Consider the following 22,387-nt stretch of genomic DNA (forward strand, 5'->3'; position numbering starts at 1 on the left):
CAGACAAGTCTGGTCAGCTGGCAGAGGAATTCAAGCCAAACACCTCTCACTTATATGACAACCACTCAAAAAATATTTCAATGCAAACAAAACTATACTTGCCCCGTCTTCTCCCCCTTTCTATTCCACTGCTGAGAGCATAGATTCAAGACATCAGCCTGATTCCCCCATCTCTGCAGAGGGGTGAAGAAGTGAAGCCTACAACAGCTCCTCTCTTCTCTTCTTGAACACAGAGGGCCAAATTTTCATCCTGCTTAAGTTAGTAGCTCATTAGTCTTCAATAGGGCCAGAAAGTTTACATTGGCTGGAACCATCAAATTCTGAAGTACCCCTCCATACGTTTACAGGGCTAGTCTGTACTAAATGGAGTCAAGTCAAAGACATATGCATTAAAGGATGCATCCAACAGCTTTATTTACATCGTGAACAGGTTACAACCTGGAGAGCTTTCCTTCAACATATACTCTGTCATCTGAAGCAACAGCCTCTGCCCATCCCTAGCATTTGACATTATAGCTGAGGTTAGGCTTGATAGTGTCCGTGCTAGGTGGAGGGATCAAGACACCATCTAGCCCAGCCAATGGCAGAGACAAATCTGGGGAGAGATCATATTTTATTCAGAAACAAAAATGGAGAACAAATGAGTATGTTCAGGAACTGACACAGTTTTCATTGGAATAGTTCCAGACTCTACATTAAATATGTGTATGATTGCACGTGGAAAGAGATAGAACCCAGAGCATCTGCACTCACAAAGTGTTAAGGGTCTGGGATAGGGATCAACCATGCCATACGGAAAAATCCCCTTTCTGTTGTTCATGGGTTGACCATTAGAACAGGCAACAAAGCCCACTGGGAAAAGCATCTGGTTAGAGAATACATTCTGTACACCCAGGGCCAAATCTTGTGGTTAGCATTCTGCTGGAGTGAAGTCTGCAGGGTTTGGCATGGAGTATTTTGGGATCTCCAAGTCTTGAGAACAGAGTCATGGTATATGGGAGGCAGACTCTTTCCAAATACATGGCTCAGCAAGCTGACTACAAAAAGCCATTCCTACTCTGTGGAGGGGAGCCCATTCCTCGTGTTCAAAGCACCAGGCTGCTTCCCTGCAGATCAGTTCAACCACAAATCATCAACTAATCATTTAAAGAAAAGTACATAAACAAATCAGTCTGGCTGAGATTTCCCTCTCAGGCTCAGTCAGCAGAAATGGGGTTCTTCCGGGTGAGGGCTGAGTAATAACCCCTTCAGTACATATAATGTCCTCCTTAGCGTGGGGCAGATATTTAACACGTGTCTTCACCAAGAGTTTTCAAGTTTAAAAATAAACATCTTCATCGTAACTAATTCTTATTCTGATGAATGTGACAAAGTCCCAGTGGAAGTCACAAGTTAACCATGAAGAACATCTATGCCACAGTGGAGCTAGTGCTTTCCCAGGCAGCTGCAGTTCATGCTGCTCACGCGAGGATTCCCCTCCTGCAGTGGATGGGACACAGTCCAGCTAGTCCCAGAGAACGCTGCTCCTCCATTACAAGGTGAGCATACTCTGCATCCCTCTGAAACAGTTTCCTATCGCTCGGGAGTCCCCAGCCTTTGCCTCAGGATCAAATACTACAAGACAAAAAGGAAATCAAATGATTGCTTAAATCTTGCTAGACTTGAAACCAGAGAAGCATCTGTCTGCCTGTTACCCAGCTACCACTGGAGTCCTCATATGTGGGGAGAAATCCTTAAACATTGAAAGGAACGCAACTGAGGCTTGTAGGGCTAGATTTAGGTGTCTTCCTCCCTCTACTGGCTACTTGCTCATGGCCAGGCAGAGTGCTCTAATATGCTAAGGATCTGTCCTATGGATGTTGCCTATTCACAAGAGGAGCAAGTGGACAGAGCAGAGGGACGTTGCTAAGTATACACACAGCAATAGTCACATGCAACGAAGCACTTTACAAACTTAATTAAGCAGTGCATGCATGCACGCCCACCCAGCCAGGTGTGCACGCGCACGCACACTATAGGTGAATAACCTTATCCCGATGTTATAGACAGGGAACCTGAGGCACAAATTGCAAGGTCCCACAGCAAGTCAGCAACACCTTACCTTAGTCCTAGGCTTAGGCATATAGAAATCTTTCTCCCTTTGTGCCTACAGTTGGAAATAAGCCCCAGCATGCCAGGTTTACCAGTGTTGGGTTGCCTAGCAGAGTACCTGGCATTTTAGACAACATCCTCCATGTTTAATTGTTTTTAGAATAGGTTATGGTTAAGATTGTCAACCCTCAGTGTCCTTCAGCAGCAGGAACTCTTACTAACACACACACACAGCCCCCGATGACTACATTACTAATCCCATCCACTGTTGCGGGGAAAACACAGAATTCCGTACCCACATCTCGGAAGGAAAGTGAGAGAAACCGAGGTAGAGATCTAGCAGTTGAAGCCAGGGACTTCCAGGAGAGTCAGTATTCCTGCATTCTACCCCTGCTCTGCCACTGACTTAACTGTCTGACCTCAGGCAAGTCACCAAACCTCACCATGCCTCATTTCCCTATTTATAAAATGGATGTGATACCACTGACCCATATCCATAAAGCACTTTGAGACCTTGAGATGGAAGGTACAATATAAGCATTATTCTATCCTTATTTCTTTACCAACTGATCATTGCTAATTCACACTCATGCCTGGAGATTAGCACTGAAGGCAGATTAGCATGTAAGTGAGAGAACACAACAATAAAGAAATAACAGACCCTACCTCACAAAACATATTTGGATAAACTAGATGAACAAGTGTGGTTTAGATTAGAATATGGACTGTAGTACATTCTAGAAGAGCAGTGAAGTCTTTGTAACACACCTATAGCTAACCTCAGCCATATCTTCATCTAATTAGCTGATGTTTACACATGGAAAGTGCTGTACAAGTGTTAAATATTATCATCTCCTGCAGAGAAGAGAAATGCACCTCCATCATCTGATTAAACTCCTATGTAACTAAATATTCATCCTGGAAATCCAATCCCCACCACAGTGATTAACCGCAGATTCCTCTTGCAAACGTTTGTCTGGACAAGCCAACCTCTGAACACACCAAGAGGCAAGGACAGGCTCTTACATTCTTACGGCTCACGATAGCTTGTTGCAGCCACAGCAGCTCCATGGCCAAGTGATTTCGATAGCACTGGAGGTCAGGAAGAGTTTGAGGCAGCTCCTGTTTTATGCTCTTGGATGGGAGCTCTGCACAGAAATGGAAAACAGAGATTAATGCCATTTAAGGGGTTATTTGGTTTTATAGCCTAGATCCTCTTTAGATCCCCTCTTGTGTTCAGAGGCCAAACAGGGGCAGGAGGTACTCTTCCCAAATTCCACCCACAATCCCAGGGGAACTGAATGTTTTGATAGAAGAATCAGCAGTGAAACAGTTAACCACCTTAACATGCAAACTGCTGTCAACAGGTTTCAAAGTCAACAACCCATTGCAACAAAGAGAGGCAGGTCACCCCATTTGGAACCAGAATTCTATTTTGTAGTATTCTCGCTTCTCAGACTCCAGCGAGAAACTGCTGAATTGGAATTCATTTGCAAATTGGATACTATTAATTTAGGCTTAAATAGAGACTGGGAGTGGCTAAGTCATTATGCAAGGTAGCCTGTTTCCTCTTGTTTTTTCCTACCCCCCCCCCCAGATATTCTGGTTTAACTTGGATTTAAACTTGGAGAGTGGTCAGTTTAGATGAGCTATTACCAGCAGGAGAGTGAGTTTGTGTGTGTATGGGGGTGGGGGGGAAGTGAGAAAACCTGGATCTATGCAGGAAATAGCCCGACTTGATTATGTAAAGAGTTGTCACTTTGGATGGGCTAGCACCAGCAGGAGAGTGAATTTGTGTGGGGGGGTGGAGGGTGAGAAAACCTGGATTTGTGCTGGAAATGGCCCACCTGTTGATCACTTTAGATAAGCTATTACCAGCAGGACAGTGGGGTGGGAGGAGGTATTGTTTCATATTCTCTGTGTGTATATAAAGTCTGCTGCAGTTTCCACGGTACACATCTGATGAAGTGAGCTGTGGCTCACGAAAGCTCATGCTCAAATAAATTGGTTAGTCTCTAAGGTGCCACAAGTACTCCTTTTCTTTTTGCGAATACAGACTAACACGGCTGTTCCTCTGAAACCTCTCATATTGCCATCATCACTGTAGTATCCAAGAACACACGACTGTTAAACCAAGCCAGTGCACACAGACTTGGAGCAAGCTATTTAGAAAATTAACCTCTTTGCATTCCTCACATCTTATGAAAGATGCACATCACCTTCCTTGGTTTGCAGAGTCATACTATACAGAAGCTAGTGGGTACAGAAGCTAGCTAATTTTCCTGTGTGGTTACTGCTGGCAAAACTGGGCCAATCTGTCTGTATTATTCACTTTCTGGCTCCATAAGAGGCTGTTTATTTTCTTGTGTCTTGTACATCAAGAGAGAGATACCTTGGATACTAACCTACTTCCAACTGTGTCAAAACAAACACATGCACGCATGTCCACAAACAGGATAAAAATCAAACACTTTTCTGGGTAAAATCCCTACACTCTTGAACAAAATCCATCCTGATGGACTATCAGAGTTTTCTAGAGCTAGAGCCTAGAGTCTTTCCAACACAGTGTTCCCTAGACTCTGCTCTATACTTGATCATGGTGCCTACGTAGAGAGGTTATAACACTGAGATATTGTCTGCTTTGAGGATCTGCAGTTAGTCTCTAGGACCTACAAAGAAAGGAAGTTCCTAACTTAAGCAGCCCAAGCAAGACTATGAGCTTGAAGAGTATGCATAAAGCTGCTTGGAACAGAAAAATCTAGCTTGCTTGTGATCAAAGGCTTTGCAGAAAAATCTTTAATCTGATCTCAAGTACAGCAAGGACCTCCCCCTTCCCCTATGCTAATGGAAGAGGTGACATGGAATGTATTTAGGCAAACAAAGGTTTGGATAAGAGGGTGTATTTTCCCCTACAATTGATGCTCACTGGGAGGCAGAACCTACATTTGGAAAATGGGAAGATTTGAATAAGAGGGATTTTTAGGTGAGAAACCTGGAACCCTGCCCCAAACAGGGGCTGATCAAGGTTTCTGAACTGGTGTGGAACCAAGTTTAGTTTGTCCTTGCAGTTAAATAATGTATATCTGCAATAGGTAATTTCGTAGTGTAGACAAGACCTTGGGGAGGAGACATGATTTAAACAGGAGACTCACGCGAGAGGCCCCAGACTCTATTCTATGCTACCTCTTGGATAAGATTCATTGCTCTAGTCTCTCTGTTGTATTCCTGAGGCTTTTGTCTCCCCAACAATCTAGCTCAGGTGGGTGAGTATGTTGCCAGGTTACACATGCCATGCTGGAAGGGTTCAGAGGTGCTGGCTATAATGTGTATCCCTATTCCTGTTTCTTACCCTGGCTGACTGCAGTAGACCCTGTCTCCGGAACAGTGCTGCTCCATACAGATGATGCATTGCTATAGTTCTTCCATTCCATATTCTCCCCTGACAAGCTGCTGTCCTGTCCAGTGGATTTATCTGCAGCACGCTCTGGATTTTGCTTCACTCTGTTGCTTTCACCTCTTGAAACCATCTCCTCACCTTGAAGCTGGGCTGGAGGTTTCAAGTAACTCCTACAGTCACAGTCCTTTTCTGGTTCTAGTGTCTCAAGAGGACAAAGCTTTTGCTGCCCTTTATCAGTGTTCTGGTCTTTGGATCCAGACTCCTGATCAATTAATCGCTTTACTTTCATCTGCTTCTGGAGAAACAATGTTTGAGAAGTTAAACATGAAGGAGAGTTAACGAATAGAGGGAAGTAATAAAACCATCCAACAAGGTTAGATTCTTCCTGGCCAAGATGATCTCGCTTAGTAGATGTTTGTAACCAGCTCTGGTAACTTTCCTCATTTGTGGGCAGAATGAATTTCTGGAAAGCAGTGAGGAAAGTTACCAGAGCTGGTTACAAACATCTACTAAGCGAGATCATCTTGGCCAGGAAGAAACTAACCTCGTTGGATTTTTTTATTACACTACAAACACTGCAACAGAGCAAGTCTCAGATAGTGCCTGGTTGTATTATGGACAGATGGGGTCTGTCATGGAGAAGAGAGAGTTGGTTCTTCCAGGCTTCAGCATCACGATTCGGGTGGTTAACACATGGCTAGGTTCAGTCTATAGTGTGAGATGGAAGCTTTAACTTGTCAGAGGACAAGCAGGTTTCCCCAATATGGCTGCAGTTATAGCGTTTAGCCAGACCATAGTTTGAATCCAAGCACAAATCATGTGATAATGAAGTCCAGAAACTACCTGCTATATGTAGAAGTGCTGAATACCGTTTTAGCTACACAATTTTTTGTAAGAAATCCCTATTCACAGAGAATATGCCAATCATATCAGCAATGCCAGCCTTTGCCAGGAGCGACAGCGTACCATGAACTGAATGGACCATACCTTTTGAGGAAAGAAAGGCGTTGGTATGAAGCGTCCTTTCCACTGCAACTGACCCAAATCCCCTTCAATCTCCTTTACCGTGTTCTCATAGTCCTCCTGTAAGCTATGGAACCTCTTCCTCACAAGATAACCCCTGACATAGGCCTATGAAGTATAAGACAGAGATCCTTAAATAGTCATAGCGATGGTTGACGAAGTTTCCCAATACAGAGACGATTTGCAGATGCTTCAGAGGGAATGAACAGCACAGGGCAATTTTGAGTGATACATCCCCTGTCGTTCACAACCAGCTTCTGGCATTAGAGATAGGGCTACCGAGAGCATCGGGTTGCGACCCTGACCATCTTGGCTAATAGCCATTGATGGGCCTATTCTCCATTAATTCTTTTTTGACCCCAGTTATACTTTTGGCCTTCACACCATCCCATGGCAATGAGTTCCACAGGTTGACTGTGTGTTGTGTGAAGAAGTACTTCCTCATGTTTGTTGTAAACCTGCTGCCTATTCATTTCATTGAGTGACCCCCTAGTTATTGTGTTATGTCACAGGTAAATAAAACACCTCCCTGTTCACTTTCTCCACACCATTCGTGATTTTATAAACCTGTATCATATCCTCCCCTCTACTCATCTCTTTTCAAAGCCAAACAGTCCTAATCTTTTTATTCTCTCCTTGTAGGGAAGCTGTTCCAATCATTCTTGTTGCCCTTCTCTGCGCCTTTTCCAATTCTAATATATCCTTTTTCAGATGAGGTGATAAGAACTACATGCACCATTCAAAGGTGTGGGCATACCAATGGTTTATGTAGTGGCATTATCTATCCCTTTCCTAATGGTTCCTAACATTACTATTACTTCACAATACCTTAGATTATTAAAACGGAAACAATCATTACTAAAATCTTAGAGCCCAATACTGCAAATGCCATATAAGGCACGATGCTAACTACCCTGATAGTCCCACTTAAGTCAAATAGACTACCAGATATAATGCTTCTGGCCATGAGTAGTGAATATTTGCAGGATCAGGCCCTAACTTATTGTTACTGCTTAGGCAATTTGTTGGTTTATTTTTGTATTTCTTCTGGCTAAGACAGAGAAAACAGCCCAACAATTTCACTGTGTTTCTAGTCAGCGTCACTTTCTATATGTCTAGATGTTCTCTATGTATATAAATCTCCCCACTGTATTTTCCACTGAAAGCATCCGATGAAGTGAGCTGTAGCTCACGAAAGCTTATGCTCAAATAAATTTGTGAGTCTCTAAGGTGCCACAAGTACTCCTTTTCTTTTTGAGAATACAGACTAACAGGGCTACTACTCTGAAACCTGTCTAGATGAAAGTGATTGATCTGAAATAAACAGGTTTCAAACACTACAGGGAGTTGTTTGTGTGTGTTTTAAAATTGTTTCCACTGGATTTTGTTTTCTCCTAATTTTCAGTTTTGTAAAACTTATTTTTACAAAGCCTAAATTCTCTCACTTAGTCTTTTTAAAAAGTTTCTTAGAATAGAATGAAGAACACAGTTCCAAGTGTGCTTTTCAAGTCACTTCCTTAGAGGGTAAGATTCAAGGTCTTGGGAAACCTCTTTCATTGAGGAGATACATTTCTCGCCTATTGGGCTATTGCCCCAGACCAGTGGTTAGGTTCTTTTAGAACGAACACATCCCCGCCCCCGCAGCAAAGCACCAATAATGAAAGTTTCCGAGAAAGGCATCCACCCTTTAAGGAACATGTGGCTTACTTATACCATATTATGGCTTGTCTACCATGTCTCATACCATGGAGCTACTCAGGAATAGCTACTGTGCCTTAAATTCACACCCTACCTTAATCCAAATTAACTTTCAAATGCAAACAAACTCTGAATACAGATAAAAATGCACCAAATTTGAAGTCAATGGGAATTTTGCCACTGACATCAGTAGTGCAGGATCAAGGCCCCTAATGTTATTTGTATATTGTGCCTGTATCTATGAAACACACAGGAAAAAACTAAAGACAGGCGCACCAAGGAGCTGTGATTGCTCTGGTTTCAGTGAGGGGAAAACTCAGGCCTGGAGTAAGAGAACAACCCACCACCGCCTTCAGTGGTGCTGCACCAGCTTATGGCAGGGAGGTGTTTGACCCAGAGACTCCACACTAAGCGTTAAGTGCAAGAGACAGCAGGAGCTGGGGCATCAGAAACAGATTAAGAGAACTTTGCCCCTTGTCTCCCAAGATGTGCCAACACCAAGATGCACCCCCCCCACTCCTCTGATATACAGTCATCCCGCCCGGGGCCTGCCCCAGATGCACCCCCCCACTCCTCAGATATACAGCCCTCCCCCCCACGGCCTGCCCCAGATGCACCCCCCCCACTCCTCAGATATACAGCCCTCCCCCCCACAGCCTGCCCCAGATGCACCCCCCCACTCCTCAGATATACAGCCCTCCCCCCCACAGCCTGCCCCAGATGCACCCCCCCCACTCCTCAGATATACAGCCCTCCCCCCCACGGCCTGCCCCAGATGCACCCCCCCCTCCTCAGATATACAGCCCTCCCCCCCACGGCCTGCCCCAGATGCACCCCCCCCACTCCTCAGATATACAGCCCTCCCCCCCCACAGCCTGCCCCAGATGCACCCCCCCACTCCTCAGATATACAGCCCTCCCCCCCACAGCCTGCCCCAGATGCACCCCCCCCACTCCTCAGATATACAGCCCTCCCCCCCACAGCCTGCCCCAGATGCACCCCCCCACTCCTCAGATATACAGCCCTCCCCCCCACAGCCTGCCCCAGATGCACCCCCCCCACTCCTCAGATATACAGCCCTCCCCCCCACAGCCTGCCCCAGATGCACCCCCCCCACTCCTCAGATATACAGCCCTCCCCCCCCACAGCCTGCCCCAGATGCACCCCCCCACTCCTCAGATATACAGCCCTCCCCCCCACAGCCTGCCCCAGATGCACCCCCCCCACTCCTCAGATATACAGCCCTCCCCCCCACAGCCTGCCCCAGATGCACCCCCCCACTCCTCAGATATACAGCCCTCCCCCCCACAGCCTGCCCCAGATGCACCCCCCCACTCCTCAGATATACAGCCCTCCCCCCCACAGCCTGCCCCAGATGCACCCCCCCCCCACTCCTCAGATATACAGCCCTCCCCCCCACAGCCTGCCCCAGATGCACCCCCCCCCACTCCTCAGATATACAGCCCTCCCCCCCACGGCCTGCCCCACCCTATCCCCAATACCTGCGCGCGCGCCTCACCTGCAGCTTCATCACCAGCCGTTGCTGCTCCGCCGCCATCTTCCCCCGAACCGCCGCTGCCGCTGCCTGGTAACCGGGCTCCGGCCAATGGCGTCATCGAGTGGCGACAGCAGGCAGGGGATTGGCTCTTCCGCCTCCCGCCCTGCAGTGGCCCCTAGATACCGCCCTCTTGCGGCACGTGCGGGGCGGAGACCCATTACTGTCGGTCCCACCTCAGTCCAGTAGCCAGCCTGGGGCCAGCAGGGGGAAGGGCAGTGAGAGGCCCCATGTCCAAGTGCCACACAGGCTGGGGGCTCCCCGCTCTGAACCCCTAGCCAGTCAAAGGTAGTGACCCTCTGGAGGGGTATAAGGGGGTCCCCCTCTTTGCCTCCTGACCAGCTGGGTGATCTCACAGCAGAGCCCCATTCCTGTTGGCAGGATGGAGGGGGGCTGGGCCAAATACAAGTGAGTGACATTATGACCAAGCACAGGGCATCACTCAGCCCCTCACGTTTGGGGTAGCTGGGCCACTACCCTGGCCTCCTCCTTAGCAAAATTCTGGGGGCACCCCTGCCCTGAACCACCTGCTTTCCAAGGGAATCTTTGCCTCTTTGTCTGGGGTAGAGTAGCTCCCAGTGCTTTACCCCCATGCCTCCTCCATTCAGCCTCAGCCCCATTTTACAGATGGGCTAACTGAGGCAGAGAGCGATTAGGCAAGATTTGCAAGACAATAACAAGCCTCAGGATTTAGGAGCCTAACCCAAGACATTGTAAAAGGAGCTGGAACACGCTCAGCATTTTTTGAAAATCAGGCTCCATTCAGGTGTCTGACATTGGACACCCACTTCCATTAGTCACTTCTGAAAAAATCACAAGCCTAGGGCAGATGCAGGAATTGAACCCAGGAGTCCTGGCTACCCCCTCCTTTGTTTTAAACTTCCATCCATTTTTCCTTCTTTACACCTTAATTAAAGTGGTGGAGAAAACAGCAAAATACCACAACTAGTTTATTTACATTACAATTTCATTATTTAGTGCTACATTCTACTACTAGAAAAACATTTTGACACAAACATACACTCACCTATTCACTTTCAGTGTCAAAGTGAAGCAGCTTAGCTGTTTAAGACTGGGTGTGTGTGCAAGTGTAGGAATGTTAGTTGTTTAAACTCCTCTCTTCTTACTTGTGGTGTCTGGTCTAGCAAAGCCATCACTTCTATCCTTGTTGGAATGGAAATATTACCCAGCTCCCATAGAAAGAATTTCCATAAAAGGCCTGGGGTATTTTGCAAGAGGGGTAGTTATAGGCCTCAATACAAAAAATTGTATTGTTGCAAAAATTCAACCATTAAAAAATGTTGGAGGAAAAGGATCAGACAGCAGCATCGGTGAATGACTTGTTACACTATGAGCAGAAACTTTTCTGCGAGCTCCAAAACCTGTTTCATTTCAAGTGATCATACTTCTCCTACGTGGTTTCAGTTCCGTGTTGACCGCTGCATTGTGGAACAGGCAGAAGCTAAACCAGCAAAAGCCTTTACTGAGCTTTTCTTGGCTGCTGCTTCTATGTTTACATTTCAGGTAGTTTCAGGCTGGTGACAACTGCCAGATACACAGGGCTGGAGCCAGAGGGACAAAGTCTGGGAGCGAGGAAAGAGGGGAGTTCAGTCTTCATGGCCTGTCAGGCCTGGATCATTCTGCTGGGAGGACTGTCAACAAGGAAGCCAGTTACAGCTGTTTGTCCACTAGGAACTTGACTGAAACCCACCAAACTCATTTCACACACAGCCCCTCGAATGGTCCAAACTGAATCAGGGTGGAAGCAACAGCCTGAAAACGAAAGGCTCTATCTCCCCTTAACAATGCTTTGTTTGGATACGGCACCTTTTATCCAGGAATCTCAAAGAACTTTATACAAGGTTGCTTAAGTATCATTAACCCATTTTTAAAAAAGGGAGGGGGGGGGCAGGGAACTCAGGCACAGAGAGGTGCAGCGACTTGCCCAAGGTCACACAATGTGCTGGGAACAGACCAGGAGAGAGAACCCAGTATGGCTGATTCCCAGTCTTTCCTCTACGATTTTCTTGTTTACTTTTAAAGTTATCTTGACAATGTTTGGCCTTTTCAGATGCTCTAGAAATCCTGGATTTTGATAGAAAATTATTGGACAACATGCCCCTCCCCCAGCCCAGCCCACCCCCAAAACACTTTCTCTTAGGGGTGTCCTTCCTTTTATACCCCTACATTTCTGTACAGTTCAGAGATGGACATGATGGATTCAAGCTGGTGGAGCTTTCCCTTAGCTCCAGAATTCTCAATGCTGCCCTCTGTTGTCTATGGAGGGACCAGGCAGCCTTTTCAGCTAGGCAGTGGCATCCTCCTCCAGGTCTGGATTCTCCGCTAGATGTAGCTTTTGGCTGAGTTTTACGTTAAGGAAGAAGAATCATCGATCAAGCTGCCACCCCATCACTGACAAGATCCGTGAGGGGAGAGGCTGGAATTCCTAACACAAACCTTCCAACTGAGCCAGTCTCTCTACCCAGTAGCAACGGCATCGGAACCGGGAGAACTGGGGGCCCATGGCCCCTCCACTTTTTAACATGGGCGTAGTTTCGGGAGGCCGGAGGCAGTGTTGCCCCCCCTAAACTGCAAGCCTTGGGCAGGCACGGAGTGGAGCCGGCAGGGGCTGGGCCGTTCCGTGCCTGCCCAAGGCTTGCAGTTTGGAGGGGCAACGCCGCCCCCCGCTGCCCAAACTACATCCATGTTAGAAAGTGGTGGGCATGGCTCCGTGGCCCCTCCGGTTCCAGCACCAGTGCCCCCCGCCCCCGTACAAAGGTTCTGGCGCCCTGGCTGGTAGCCTGTGCAGCACAGGAACATAGGATTTGTCAATGGTTTGTACCATGCAGTATCCTGCCTCATCAAACCAATGATCCATAGAATATAGCATCTCCCTGCCCCAATGGGACAGGCCAATGGTCAATAAAAAGTCTGGTCTCCTCCCTCCAGCCATGGTCTGTACATGAAACTGTGCAGACAACAGAAAAATACTCCTGGGGAACTGTGCATGGCAGAGATGGGGGAAGGGTTCCTTCCTGACCTCTAGGGAGAGCAGCCTGAAGCAGGAGATTTTACTCCTTCTTATCCTGCACAGCCAATGACGCAGGATTTCCCATACTGGATCAGACCACCAAGCCACCCCGGCTGGGATTCTGTCTCCAAGAGTGGCCAGTACTACATGCTAATTCAAACTGGTCCCACAGTTATCCAGCTCCTTCATAGACTCAGCCAAATAACTCACTCCATTCATGGCGCCCGGTTACCCTTAGCAGTGGATTCCAGCCAGCATCCTTCACCGCTCTGGCTCAGTACATTAGGGCTCCCTCTAACCTCTTGCCCACTGATGGGCAAAGGATGGCATGTGCTGCTCAGAGAGGTTACTCACACCTCCAGATTCCACACTCAGGCGCCTCCTTCCAACCCAACCTTCCCTCTAAAATGGTGTCCTACAGATGTCTCCATGATAGGCTCGCCTGGAAACCTTTGGCGCCAGCAGAGTCCTGACTTCTTTGAAGCCCCTGGCAATTCCCAAGGAGCCTCCAAGCTCTACCGGACTCTCTGCCTAGAGTCTCTGGTAGAAGATGACCAGCATCTATTAATGGCACCTCATATCCAATGCCATGGTCTCGGGAGATATTGGAGAGTGGGGCTCAAGTGTCTCAAAGCTGATTCCCTCTTCCCTGCCCTGCCCGAGGGGTCACGCAGCTGTGCACATACAAAACAAGCCCCCTGAAGAATCCCACAGCCCCCATAGGCCCCGGCAGAAGGATACATGGAGTTGCTGAGCTCTTCCAACTGAAAAGGGAAACAGAACCACCATTAGAACAAGGTGACACAAGCAGCTATGACAAAAAAGGGAACAGGGCTCCGCCTTGCCTTTGAAGATCATTAGGGGGCATTATCTGTATTGTGGTAGCCCCCAGAGGGGGTCGGGGCCCCATTGCACTAGGCACTCAGAGCAGCACGGTGTAAGTGCGGGGCTCGAAGGGAGCAGGGATGTGGTCGAGGGTGGGCTCCGGGGTCAGCCCATGAAGGGGGAACTCTCTGGTACTCACATTCGTCAGCAACTGATCTAGGTTCCTATCTGCCACCGTCTTCTTCTGGTCCTCAGAGAGCTCCTCCACGTAGACATCCAGGCTGAAATGCAGGCGCGCCAGCTTCTCCTGCATCTCCCGGACGTGCTCCAGCTGCTCGAAGGAGCACTCCTTCCCTGTGCCACCCAGGAGAGGGACCTGGTTACACTCAGCCACCACGACACATCCTCTTGCAGTAGAGATGCCTAACCCGCTGTCCCAGGGTTTCCCATTGCGGATGGACTGGGCCTGCCCCGGACATCACACAACAGGATGCGTAGCAGGAGCCTCCCCGATTAGCCAGATCTTCCAGCGCCAGCCATGGTGGCTTTGGGTGGCCCTAGCTCCCAGCACCCCAGGGCCAGGCATTGATACATTGGGGACCTCATTCAGGCTGATGAACCCCCCCCAATAGAGGAGTTGCCCCCTGCTTACCAAAGGCCTGCAGTTTGCCCGAGTGGAAGTCGTTGAGCAGGTTCAGCAGCCCCCCCTCCATCTCATAAACATCTGAGACGTCAGTCAGGAAGGAGTGCTGCAGAGGGGCCCCCAGTGCCGCGCCCCCACTGCCCCCAGGCTGAGGCAAACGAGATTTCTCTTTGTTCACCCTAGATAGAAAACACAAACCCACATGAACGTTGCCGGGAGGCCTTTCCATGCCAAGAGATGCAGCCTCCTAACTCGTTCGCCTTGTCTTTCCTCCAAGGAGCTCACCGTGCTGAGCCCCCCACGCAACAGAGATAGGGGACCCAAGAGACGCTTCCAGCAGTTCTGCATGATGCAGTGCGCTGGTCTAGCCTGTGTGAGCATGTTGTACCCAACCACTAGAGGGAGACAGGTACAGCAGCCTGCTCCTTACAGCTAAAGGGGGCTATTGCTGTAGCTCCAGTCCTAAAATAAAAAAATCATCATTTCTGGAGTGTGTTCCCAGCATTTGCAGTAAGTGATTTGCTGGAAGGTGAAGCAGCGTTCCAGTACAAAGTGCCGGACTGGCACCGCAGAGCGTTCCGGCACAACTCGAGCCCTGGGTAGCTCACGCAGGAGTGGCCTGTGTGGTTTTGGTGCTCGCGGTCTCAGGTGTAATACCTGGGGACAGGCAGCATTTGTAACCCAGGCTCCCCATCATCCCAGCCCCCAGCACTGACCTTTTGAACTTGGCCCGTTGCTTTGGTGAGGGCAGGTGAGGCAGCCCCAGAGAGAAGGTGGTGCTTTTGCTGGTGGGGACGGGCAGCTTGCGCAGAGCACTGGATGACGCAGGCTGAGCTAAGCCAGGCTTCGGACTCCTCTTCTTCTTCTTGTCTTCCATCTTGAGAACCCGATCCCCAGGCGGGCGCCAGTCGCAGGCTCAGTAACACACTGCAGCAAGGAACCTCTGGGCACTGAAAGAAGGAGACACTGTTCACAAGGGAGACAAAGCCCCTATCTTTCAGCCCCTTTCTCCAGCGTAGGCTATTCAAGTGCAGACAGAAGTTGCTCCCGTGTGGTTAACTTACAACAGGGGTAATCAATCAGTGGACCGCAGGCCCAAGCCAGACTGCCAGACGCTTTTGAACAGACCCTCCCCAGCATATTTTTAATTGACTTATTTTTTATTATTGTCTCTGGAATCTGGACCTTCCCTATATCTAGGCTGAGAAATTTGGACCTTGACAAAAAATAATGGATTACCCCTGACCTGGGGGCTAAGAAAAAGAATGCTCAGTACTGCTCAGATTTCCCTCTGCCCCAGATCAGGAGATCCGCCTGAGGTATTTATCTGAGCACTTCACAGTCTTGAGGGTATTTATCCTCACAACACTCGTCTGAGGCAGGGAAGCATTATCTCCACTTAATAGATGGGGAACTGAGTCACAGAGGGGACTCATGCAAGGTCACACAAGTAGTACGGCAGAGCAGGTTTTGAACCTGGTTCTCCTGACCCCCAGGTTAGCACTTTAACCATGGGGCTTCTTTTCCTTTTCACCAGGAAGCATTTTTCTGAAGGGTGGGAACAGCACCCAGAGCCTCTCCAGAAACGGCCCCTGCAGCAAGGGGTGTCTGCAAACAGGAGCCAGGAGAGGAGTCAGGAAAAATTACACAACCAAATGACCAATAGAACAGGGTCCAGACAACCTGCTTTGCCCAGCCTCTAGTCCTGCCTCACTCCCCGTCTCTCCCTTTGGGTCATGAGTGCTAATGTGAACTGGATGCATCTGTGACCATGAGTTCCACTGAAACTTCTCTTTTCAGCCAGGAGGATCCTCAAGTGTCTGCCAGACCAGGAGCCACACCATCTGCTGCTGAAATGTGGCCACCTCTGGGATAAGTGGGAGCTAGATACAGGAGTGCATGTAACCCCCTGTTCAGCATGTATTACATATCCCCCTTTATGCCCATTACATTGACGGCAGACCTCTGATGCAGGTCCCAGCTGGAGGACTCAGGCCTATAGTGGCTCATGCTCTTAGCTCTGGAGGTCCCCAGTTCTGTTCATGCTGAAGGTCACTTGCATGGTTTTGCATCTCATCCAGAAGAGGACAGCACCCTGGTAGCACAGGACCCTTAGCACCATGCTGGGGCCAGTATTACTTTCATTCACAGGCACTTGTGTTGCCAGTGGAGGTTTCCTATCAGTACAGTGCATGCCCAGAACACTGACTACTCACTGCCCCAGGAAGATGCAGTAACCACAGTATCATTTTCAAACCAGTCACTATGTTGAGCGGGGCCCATTGCCCTTACCCAGCTTGACCCTGCTTAACAAGTTCAGATGAGATCATAGCCTGAGGGATGTATTTGGTTCTCAAGGCATGAGAAGAAATATTTAAATACTCACATGTCCAAACAAGCACATACCCTGTGTCTCCCCCCCGCCCTGGTGCCTTTCCCAAAGTTTTACTTTCTCTTCTTTCTACATCTGTCCTCTAAAATATTAAAATGCACTCTATGTGTGAGTATATTTGTAAGTGTCAAGGCTCTCTTTGTATCTAACAAGACAGGGAGGTGGGGGCAAGGAAATAAAGCAGCTATTCAATTGGTCTCCAAGTGCTGTATAAAAATTTTAGCGTTTAAGAAGAATCAAAATCCTGGTTTTTAAAGTGACACTCCCAAGCAAGCATTTAACACTGATCAGTCGTAATCTCAACCAGCAGATGATATCTTCCTACTACAGATCCTCAGCTGGCCTAAATCAGCATAGCTCCACTGAAGTCAGGAGTTTGCCAATTTACACCAGCTGGGGACACAGCCCATTGACCTCCATGGACCTAGATTGATTTACACCAGCTGAGGATCTGGCCCATTACATTCAAACAGAAAAGGCCAGGCTGGAAAAGCAGACTAAAGCTCAGAGTAAGAGCCCAGGTCAAGAAGAGAGGGTCAATGACATTCTGGGTTTGTTTTTTTTTTTTTTTAAAGTAAGAGGAATTCAATGAAGGTGTTGACGACACTTGCTCTGGGTTTATTTCTATTTAATTAATTACCTGCAGTGATTTTTGACCTGCACAATCTACTATTATTTATAAATAACATTTTATATTTAAATGAACAATCAAAAGGCTGTTTGGTCATTTTCTCTGTTGTTTTGTTAAGAATTAGGCAAAAGGGGCCCTAGGGAGCAAATTGTGCACCTCCCAGAGATGGGGCAGGGCAAGATTCACCCACCCTAATGTTCTTCAAGTCTGAGGGGGTAAAGGGGAAATCACGTCAGGCAGGGAAAGATGATTTGGATCTCCAGCCTCAGCAGAGACTATCAGTTCCCACTGAGAGGGTTTGTTTTGTTTTAAACATACACCTGATAGGAGGTCACTGAATGAAGACAGCTTTAATGTACTGCTGACATGGGATTTGAACCTGCGACAAAGACATGAAGGGCTCTATCCCACCACCCTAAGCTGTGCAGAACTCTGTCTATATTTTTTAGAGACTGTACATTTCAGTACGGGGCTCCTGTGTGTTTGTACAATGCCTCCTTGAACAATGGAGCCCAGATCCCAATCAAGGCCTCTACGCGCTACTGCAGTCTAGGATTCCTAATTACACTGGAAATTTAGCCTGGAAACACTTTGGCAGGTCGAACCAACAAGCCCAAACCCAGCCCTTGGCATGGCGCTATCTCAGCGGAAGTGGGGCTCCTTCCGACTTTATACCGGCCCCATTGATCAAGCTTTAATAAAACACAGCAGGGCTCTTGCTAGTCTTCCTCCATACGCCATTCCCATTGTTCTGTACAGTGGCACCTCAGCTGAAGCTGGTCGCTGCTGGGTCCGATCACAGCCCTGTCGTAGGTGGTGGAAACAGATCCCTCTTTGTTCAGTATGAAAATGGCTGTGATTCCTAAGAAGTTACCCAGACAGTTACTTCAGAGTATCGCGGTTTGGGTTTGGTTTTTTAACTAGCAGCATATCCACCGTCCACCCCCCAGACACTGGACAGCCATGATGAGCAGATTCAGAACCGATCTTCATTCCCACCCTAGCATTGCACGCCTGGGGAGCGAGCTGCACCCGGGAAGCCGATTTCCAGAGAAGAGAAAGGCCAAGATCCGGAGGACAGCAGCCGCCCCTCCCCAGCGAACTGCCGGGCTGCCCCGCACGATGGTCTCTAACCTCCCTGCTCCCCACCCCTCAAAAACCCCGCAGCAGAAGCCGCCGCAGATTAGGGCTGCACAAGCCCCAGCGCGCGGACCAGAACCCGCAGAGCGCCGCTGTAGCCGGGCCGCGTTCCAAAAGGGAACGTTCGCCCTGTCTCCGTTCCACCGCCCCGCCCCTCCCGTGCCGAGCCGAGCCGAGCCGAGCCGAGCGCCCTCCGAGGTGACACTGACCTGAGAGGAGCCCCCCGCGCCAAGGCTGCAGCGGCCTGACCCCGCTCTGCTCCCAGCGGCAGGGCGCCCTGCAAGGCTCGGTGTCCACAGGGCCCCGGCGCCAATTTGCATTTAAAGGGGAAGGGGCTTTCCTCCGGCTCCCCTCGCGTCCAGGCGAGGCTCTTCAGACGCGCAGGCTGATGGCCGGGGATCAGGTCACTCGCGCCCCAGGGCAGATTTTGCCTTCATTCCCGCGTAACGCCTCCCCTGCCCTGACTTCAGTGGGGGCCACGGCTTGGCGGCCGCCCGCTCCGTGAGAAGAGCGGAGTTCAAGCCCGGGGTCTGCATGTATGTCCCTGGGTTCCCCGGCCTGTTTTCATGGTCAGTGACCAAACACAGAACAGCTCCAGTGGTGTGAAACTGCAGGGTCACTGTCTGCCCCCGCCAGAGTGTTCCTTTACCGCCGCTGAGGATCTGGCTCAGAGTCTCTATCTTTCCTTTCCTATTCAGAATATATTCCAATGTTCCTTTCAGCAGAAATGTGTATTGAAACCGCTAGACTCATCCAAAGGAGAGGGTGTTGCCAGCATTCACAATTTTATCTTGAGTCTCACAACATAGGGTCTTTTCTTCCTAAAGCCCCAGCTCATGGAGTCATGTGATTATCTCAGCTTAAAAGAAAAATAAGCTTCTAAGTAGGGATAGGATACAGAGGGACCTAGACAAATTGGAGGATTGGGCCAAAAGAAATCTGATGAGGTTCAACAAGGACAAGTGCAGAGTCCTGCACTTAGGACGGAAGAATCCAATGCACCGCTACAGACTAGGGACCCAATGGCTCGGCAGCAGTTCTGCAGAAAAGGACCTAGGAGTTACAGTGGACGAGAAGCTGGATATGAGTCAGCAGTGTGCCCTTGTTGCCAAGAAGGCCAATGGCATTTTGGGATGTATAAGTAGGGGTATTGCCAGCAGATCGAGGGACGTGATCGTTCTCCTCTATTCGACATTGGGGAGGCCTCATCTGGAGTACTGTGTCCAGTTTTGGGCCGCACACTACAAGAAGGGTGTGAAAATATTGGAAAACGTCCAGCGGAGGGCAACAAAAATGATTAGGGGACTGGAACACATGACTTATGAGGAGAGGCTGAGGGAATTGGTTTCAGAGTAGCAGCCGTGTTAGTCCGTATCCGCAAAAAGAAAAGGAGGACTTGTGGCACCTTAGAGACTAACAAATTTATTAGCGCACAAGCTTTCGTGAGCTACAGCTCACTTCATCGGATGCATACAGTGGAAAATATAGTGGGAGATTTTGTATACATAGAGAACATGAAACAATGGGTGTTACCATGCAGACTGTAACAAGAGTGATCGGGTAAGGTGAGCTATTACCAGCAGGAGAGCGGGGGAGAGGGGGGAACCTTTTGTAGTGATAATCAAGGTGGGCCATTTCCAGCAGTTGACAAGAACAGTAGTGGGGGGGGGGAATAAACAAGGGGAAATAGTTTTACTTTTTGTAATGACACAAAGTAAAACTATTTCCCCTTATTTCCCGCCCTACTGTTCTTGTCAACTGCTAGAAATGGCCCACCACACAAAGTAAAACTATTTTCCCTTGTTTATTCCCCCCACACACACTGTTCTTTTCAACTGCTGGAAATGGTCCACCTTGATTATCACAACAAAAGGTGTCGTCGCCCCCCCCCACCCCCGCTGTAGCTCACGAAAGCTCATGCTCAAATAAATTGGTTAGTCTCTAAGGTGCCACAAGTCCTCCTTTTCTTTTTGCGAATACAGACTAACACGGCTGTTACTCTGAAACCTCACCTTACCTGATCGCTCTTGTTACAGTCTGTATGGTAACATCCATTATTTCATGTTCTCTGTGTATATAAAATCTCCCCACTATATTTTCCACTGAGTGCATCCGATGAAGTGAGCTGTAGCTCACAAAAGCTTATGCTCTAATAAATTTGTTAGTCTGTAAGGTGCCACAAGTCCTCCTTTTCTTTTTGAGGGAATTGGGATTGTTTAGTCTGCAGAAGAGAAGGGGGGTGGGGGGATTTGATAGCTGCTTTCAACTACCTGAAAGGGGGTTCCAAAGAGGATGGATCTAGACTGTTCTCAGTGGTAGAAGAGGACAGAATGAGGAGTAATGGTCTCAAGTTACAGTGCGGGAGGTTTAGGTTGGATATTAGGAAAAACTTTTTCACTAGGAGGGTGGTGAAGCACTGGAATGGGTTACCTAGGGAGGTGGTGGAATCTCCTTTCTTTGAGGTTTTTAAGGTCAGGCTTGACAAAGCCCTGGCTGGGATGATTTAGTTGGGGATCGGTCCTGCTTTGAGCAGGGGGTTGAACTAGATGACCTCCTGAGGTCCCTTCCAACCTTGATATTCTATGATACTAGCCCTCCTGGCTGCAGAGAAAAGCTTGAAAATGTGACCCCCCCCCCTAAAAGAACAAAATTTGACATTTACTATTTTAAAAAATTAAGCCATTCTCTTGATTTTTGGGGCCTGCCTCATGATTTGTTTAACTCTCAAGGAATGTCTATAGAGCATTTCGGAGTCAGCTTCCCAGCCTGGGGTCGAAAGACATGGGCCGGGGGGGACTTGTGCTAGAACCCTAAAAATACCGGTGTTGACAGTGCTTTGAAGTTGCAGTTTGAGCTGGAGTTTAGGCTTTGAAGCCTAGGGAGGGGGGTCATATGTCTGTGGACCCAGGCTGGGGAGGCTTGGTCCAAAATACTGTCTAGACATACATTTAAGGTTCACTGTGGCAAACAGGGCAATCTCCTGGATGGACCTTACTGAATTCAGTTAAACCTTATTGAATTAAGTTCAATGCCTTTGGTGTTGATGATATTAAAATACAGTTGTTGACATGTCATTACGGGATTGTATGTAATTTTCCTAGGACGCACGACTAATGTAAATCTTGGAAAATGGTAGGAACTTCAAGCAACTTTTTGAAACAATATGAACTTTTAAAATTAAGTGGGTTTCCCAGGAAATCCCTAGGAGGCAGGAGTATGCTAATATAATTAATCTGATTAGTCAAGAACTTGACTTTTGGAAGTTTTGCCTCCAGGAGAGGACCCATTGTCTGGCTGATTACCTTTTCATGGTCTCTTTGAAGACCCCCTTTGTGGATAAAGGACTCACTTACTGATCCATGAGGGATCATGTTCTGAGCAAAGGGTGTTAACAAAATTGAAACCACCAGAAAACCCCTGTGTGGGGATTTGAAGGCCTGCTCACCAGCCAGAGCCCATGCTGGAGTTGGGGTGACCTCTTGGAAGCTTATTAGCACATAGAAAAGGAGGACTTGTGGCACCTTAGAGACTAACCAATTTATTTGAGCATGAGCTTTCGTGAGCTACAGCTCACTTCATCGGATGCATACCGTGGAAACTCATGCTCAAATAAATTGGTTAGTCTCTACGGTGCCACAAGTACTCCTTTTCTTTTTGCGAATACAGACTAACACGGCTGTTACTCTGAAACCTGTTATTAGCACATGTGTAGGTTCTTTTATTATTTTTAATATGTTTTGTCTGTATTGCTTTTACCTTGGGACTAAAACGCGCTTGCAACCATTCAGCCTGGAAATACCCTGATCAGAAGGGAGAGAACCGTGGGTCTCCACCCAAGAGAGGCCACAGCTGGGGAGCCAGCAGCCTAGAGTGGGTGCCCTTGCCGGACCATAGAGGAGGAATGTAGGTGCAGTTGCCCTGAACTAATGTATGACCATAATAAATTATATATTAAAATATA

The 22,387-nt window shown here is 48.3% G+C and overlaps 3 protein-coding genes across 5 annotated transcripts in view; 1 reads left to right on the top strand and 2 right to left on the bottom strand.

Annotated features, from left to right (window-relative positions):
• TMEM234 (transmembrane protein 234) overlaps window positions 1-7,851 on the top strand; it is a 26,499-nt gene extending 18,648 nt beyond the window's left edge. Inside the window, exon 6 of the mRNA XM_048825548.2 lies at window positions 7,154-7,851. The gene's annotated coding sequence lies outside the window, so the exon portion shown is untranslated. The remainder of the gene's footprint in view (window positions 1-7,153) is intronic.
• Window positions 390-9,840, bottom strand: IQCC (IQ motif containing C). The gene is made up of 5 exons (XM_075121278.1): window positions 9,712-9,840; window positions 6,476-6,619; window positions 5,441-5,783; window positions 3,118-3,239; window positions 390-1,614 (listed from the first exon to the last, which is right to left on the bottom strand). The coding sequence occupies exons 1-5, from the start codon at window positions 9,823-9,825 to the stop codon at window positions 1,573-1,575; spliced, it is 765 nt and encodes a 254-aa protein (XP_074977379.1). The 5' UTR covers window positions 9,826-9,840; the 3' UTR covers window positions 390-1,572.
• Window positions 9,841-10,697: 857 nt separating this feature from the next.
• CCDC28B (coiled-coil domain containing 28B) lies at window positions 10,698-19,092 on the bottom strand. 3 transcript variants are annotated; one of them, XM_048826027.2, is made up of 7 exons: window positions 18,636-19,092; window positions 18,052-18,148; window positions 14,980-15,206; window positions 14,273-14,442; window positions 13,820-13,974; window positions 13,537-13,559; window positions 10,698-12,124 (listed from the first exon to the last, which is right to left on the bottom strand). In XM_048826027.2, exons 3-7 carry the CDS (start codon window positions 15,138-15,140, stop codon window positions 12,070-12,072), a joined length of 564 nt encoding a protein of 187 aa, XP_048681984.2. In that variant the 5' UTR covers window positions 15,141-15,206; window positions 18,052-18,148; window positions 18,636-19,092; the 3' UTR covers window positions 10,698-12,069. The 3 variants fall into 3 exon arrangements, with proteins under 3 accessions (XP_048681984.2, XP_074977402.1, XP_048681983.2); XM_075121301.1 differs by lacking the exon at window positions 18,052-18,148 and having other exon boundaries at window positions 14,980-15,213; window positions 18,636-19,091; XM_048826026.2 differs by lacking the exon at window positions 18,052-18,148 and having other exon boundaries at window positions 18,636-19,089.
• Between the last annotated feature and the right edge of the window lie 3,295 nt (window positions 19,093-22,387).

Source organism: Caretta caretta, chromosome 19 (genome assembly GCF_965140235.1).
Source record: "Caretta caretta isolate rCarCar2 chromosome 19, rCarCar1.hap1, whole genome shotgun sequence".
Lineage (NCBI taxonomy): Eukaryota > Metazoa > Chordata > Testudines > Cheloniidae > Caretta > Caretta caretta.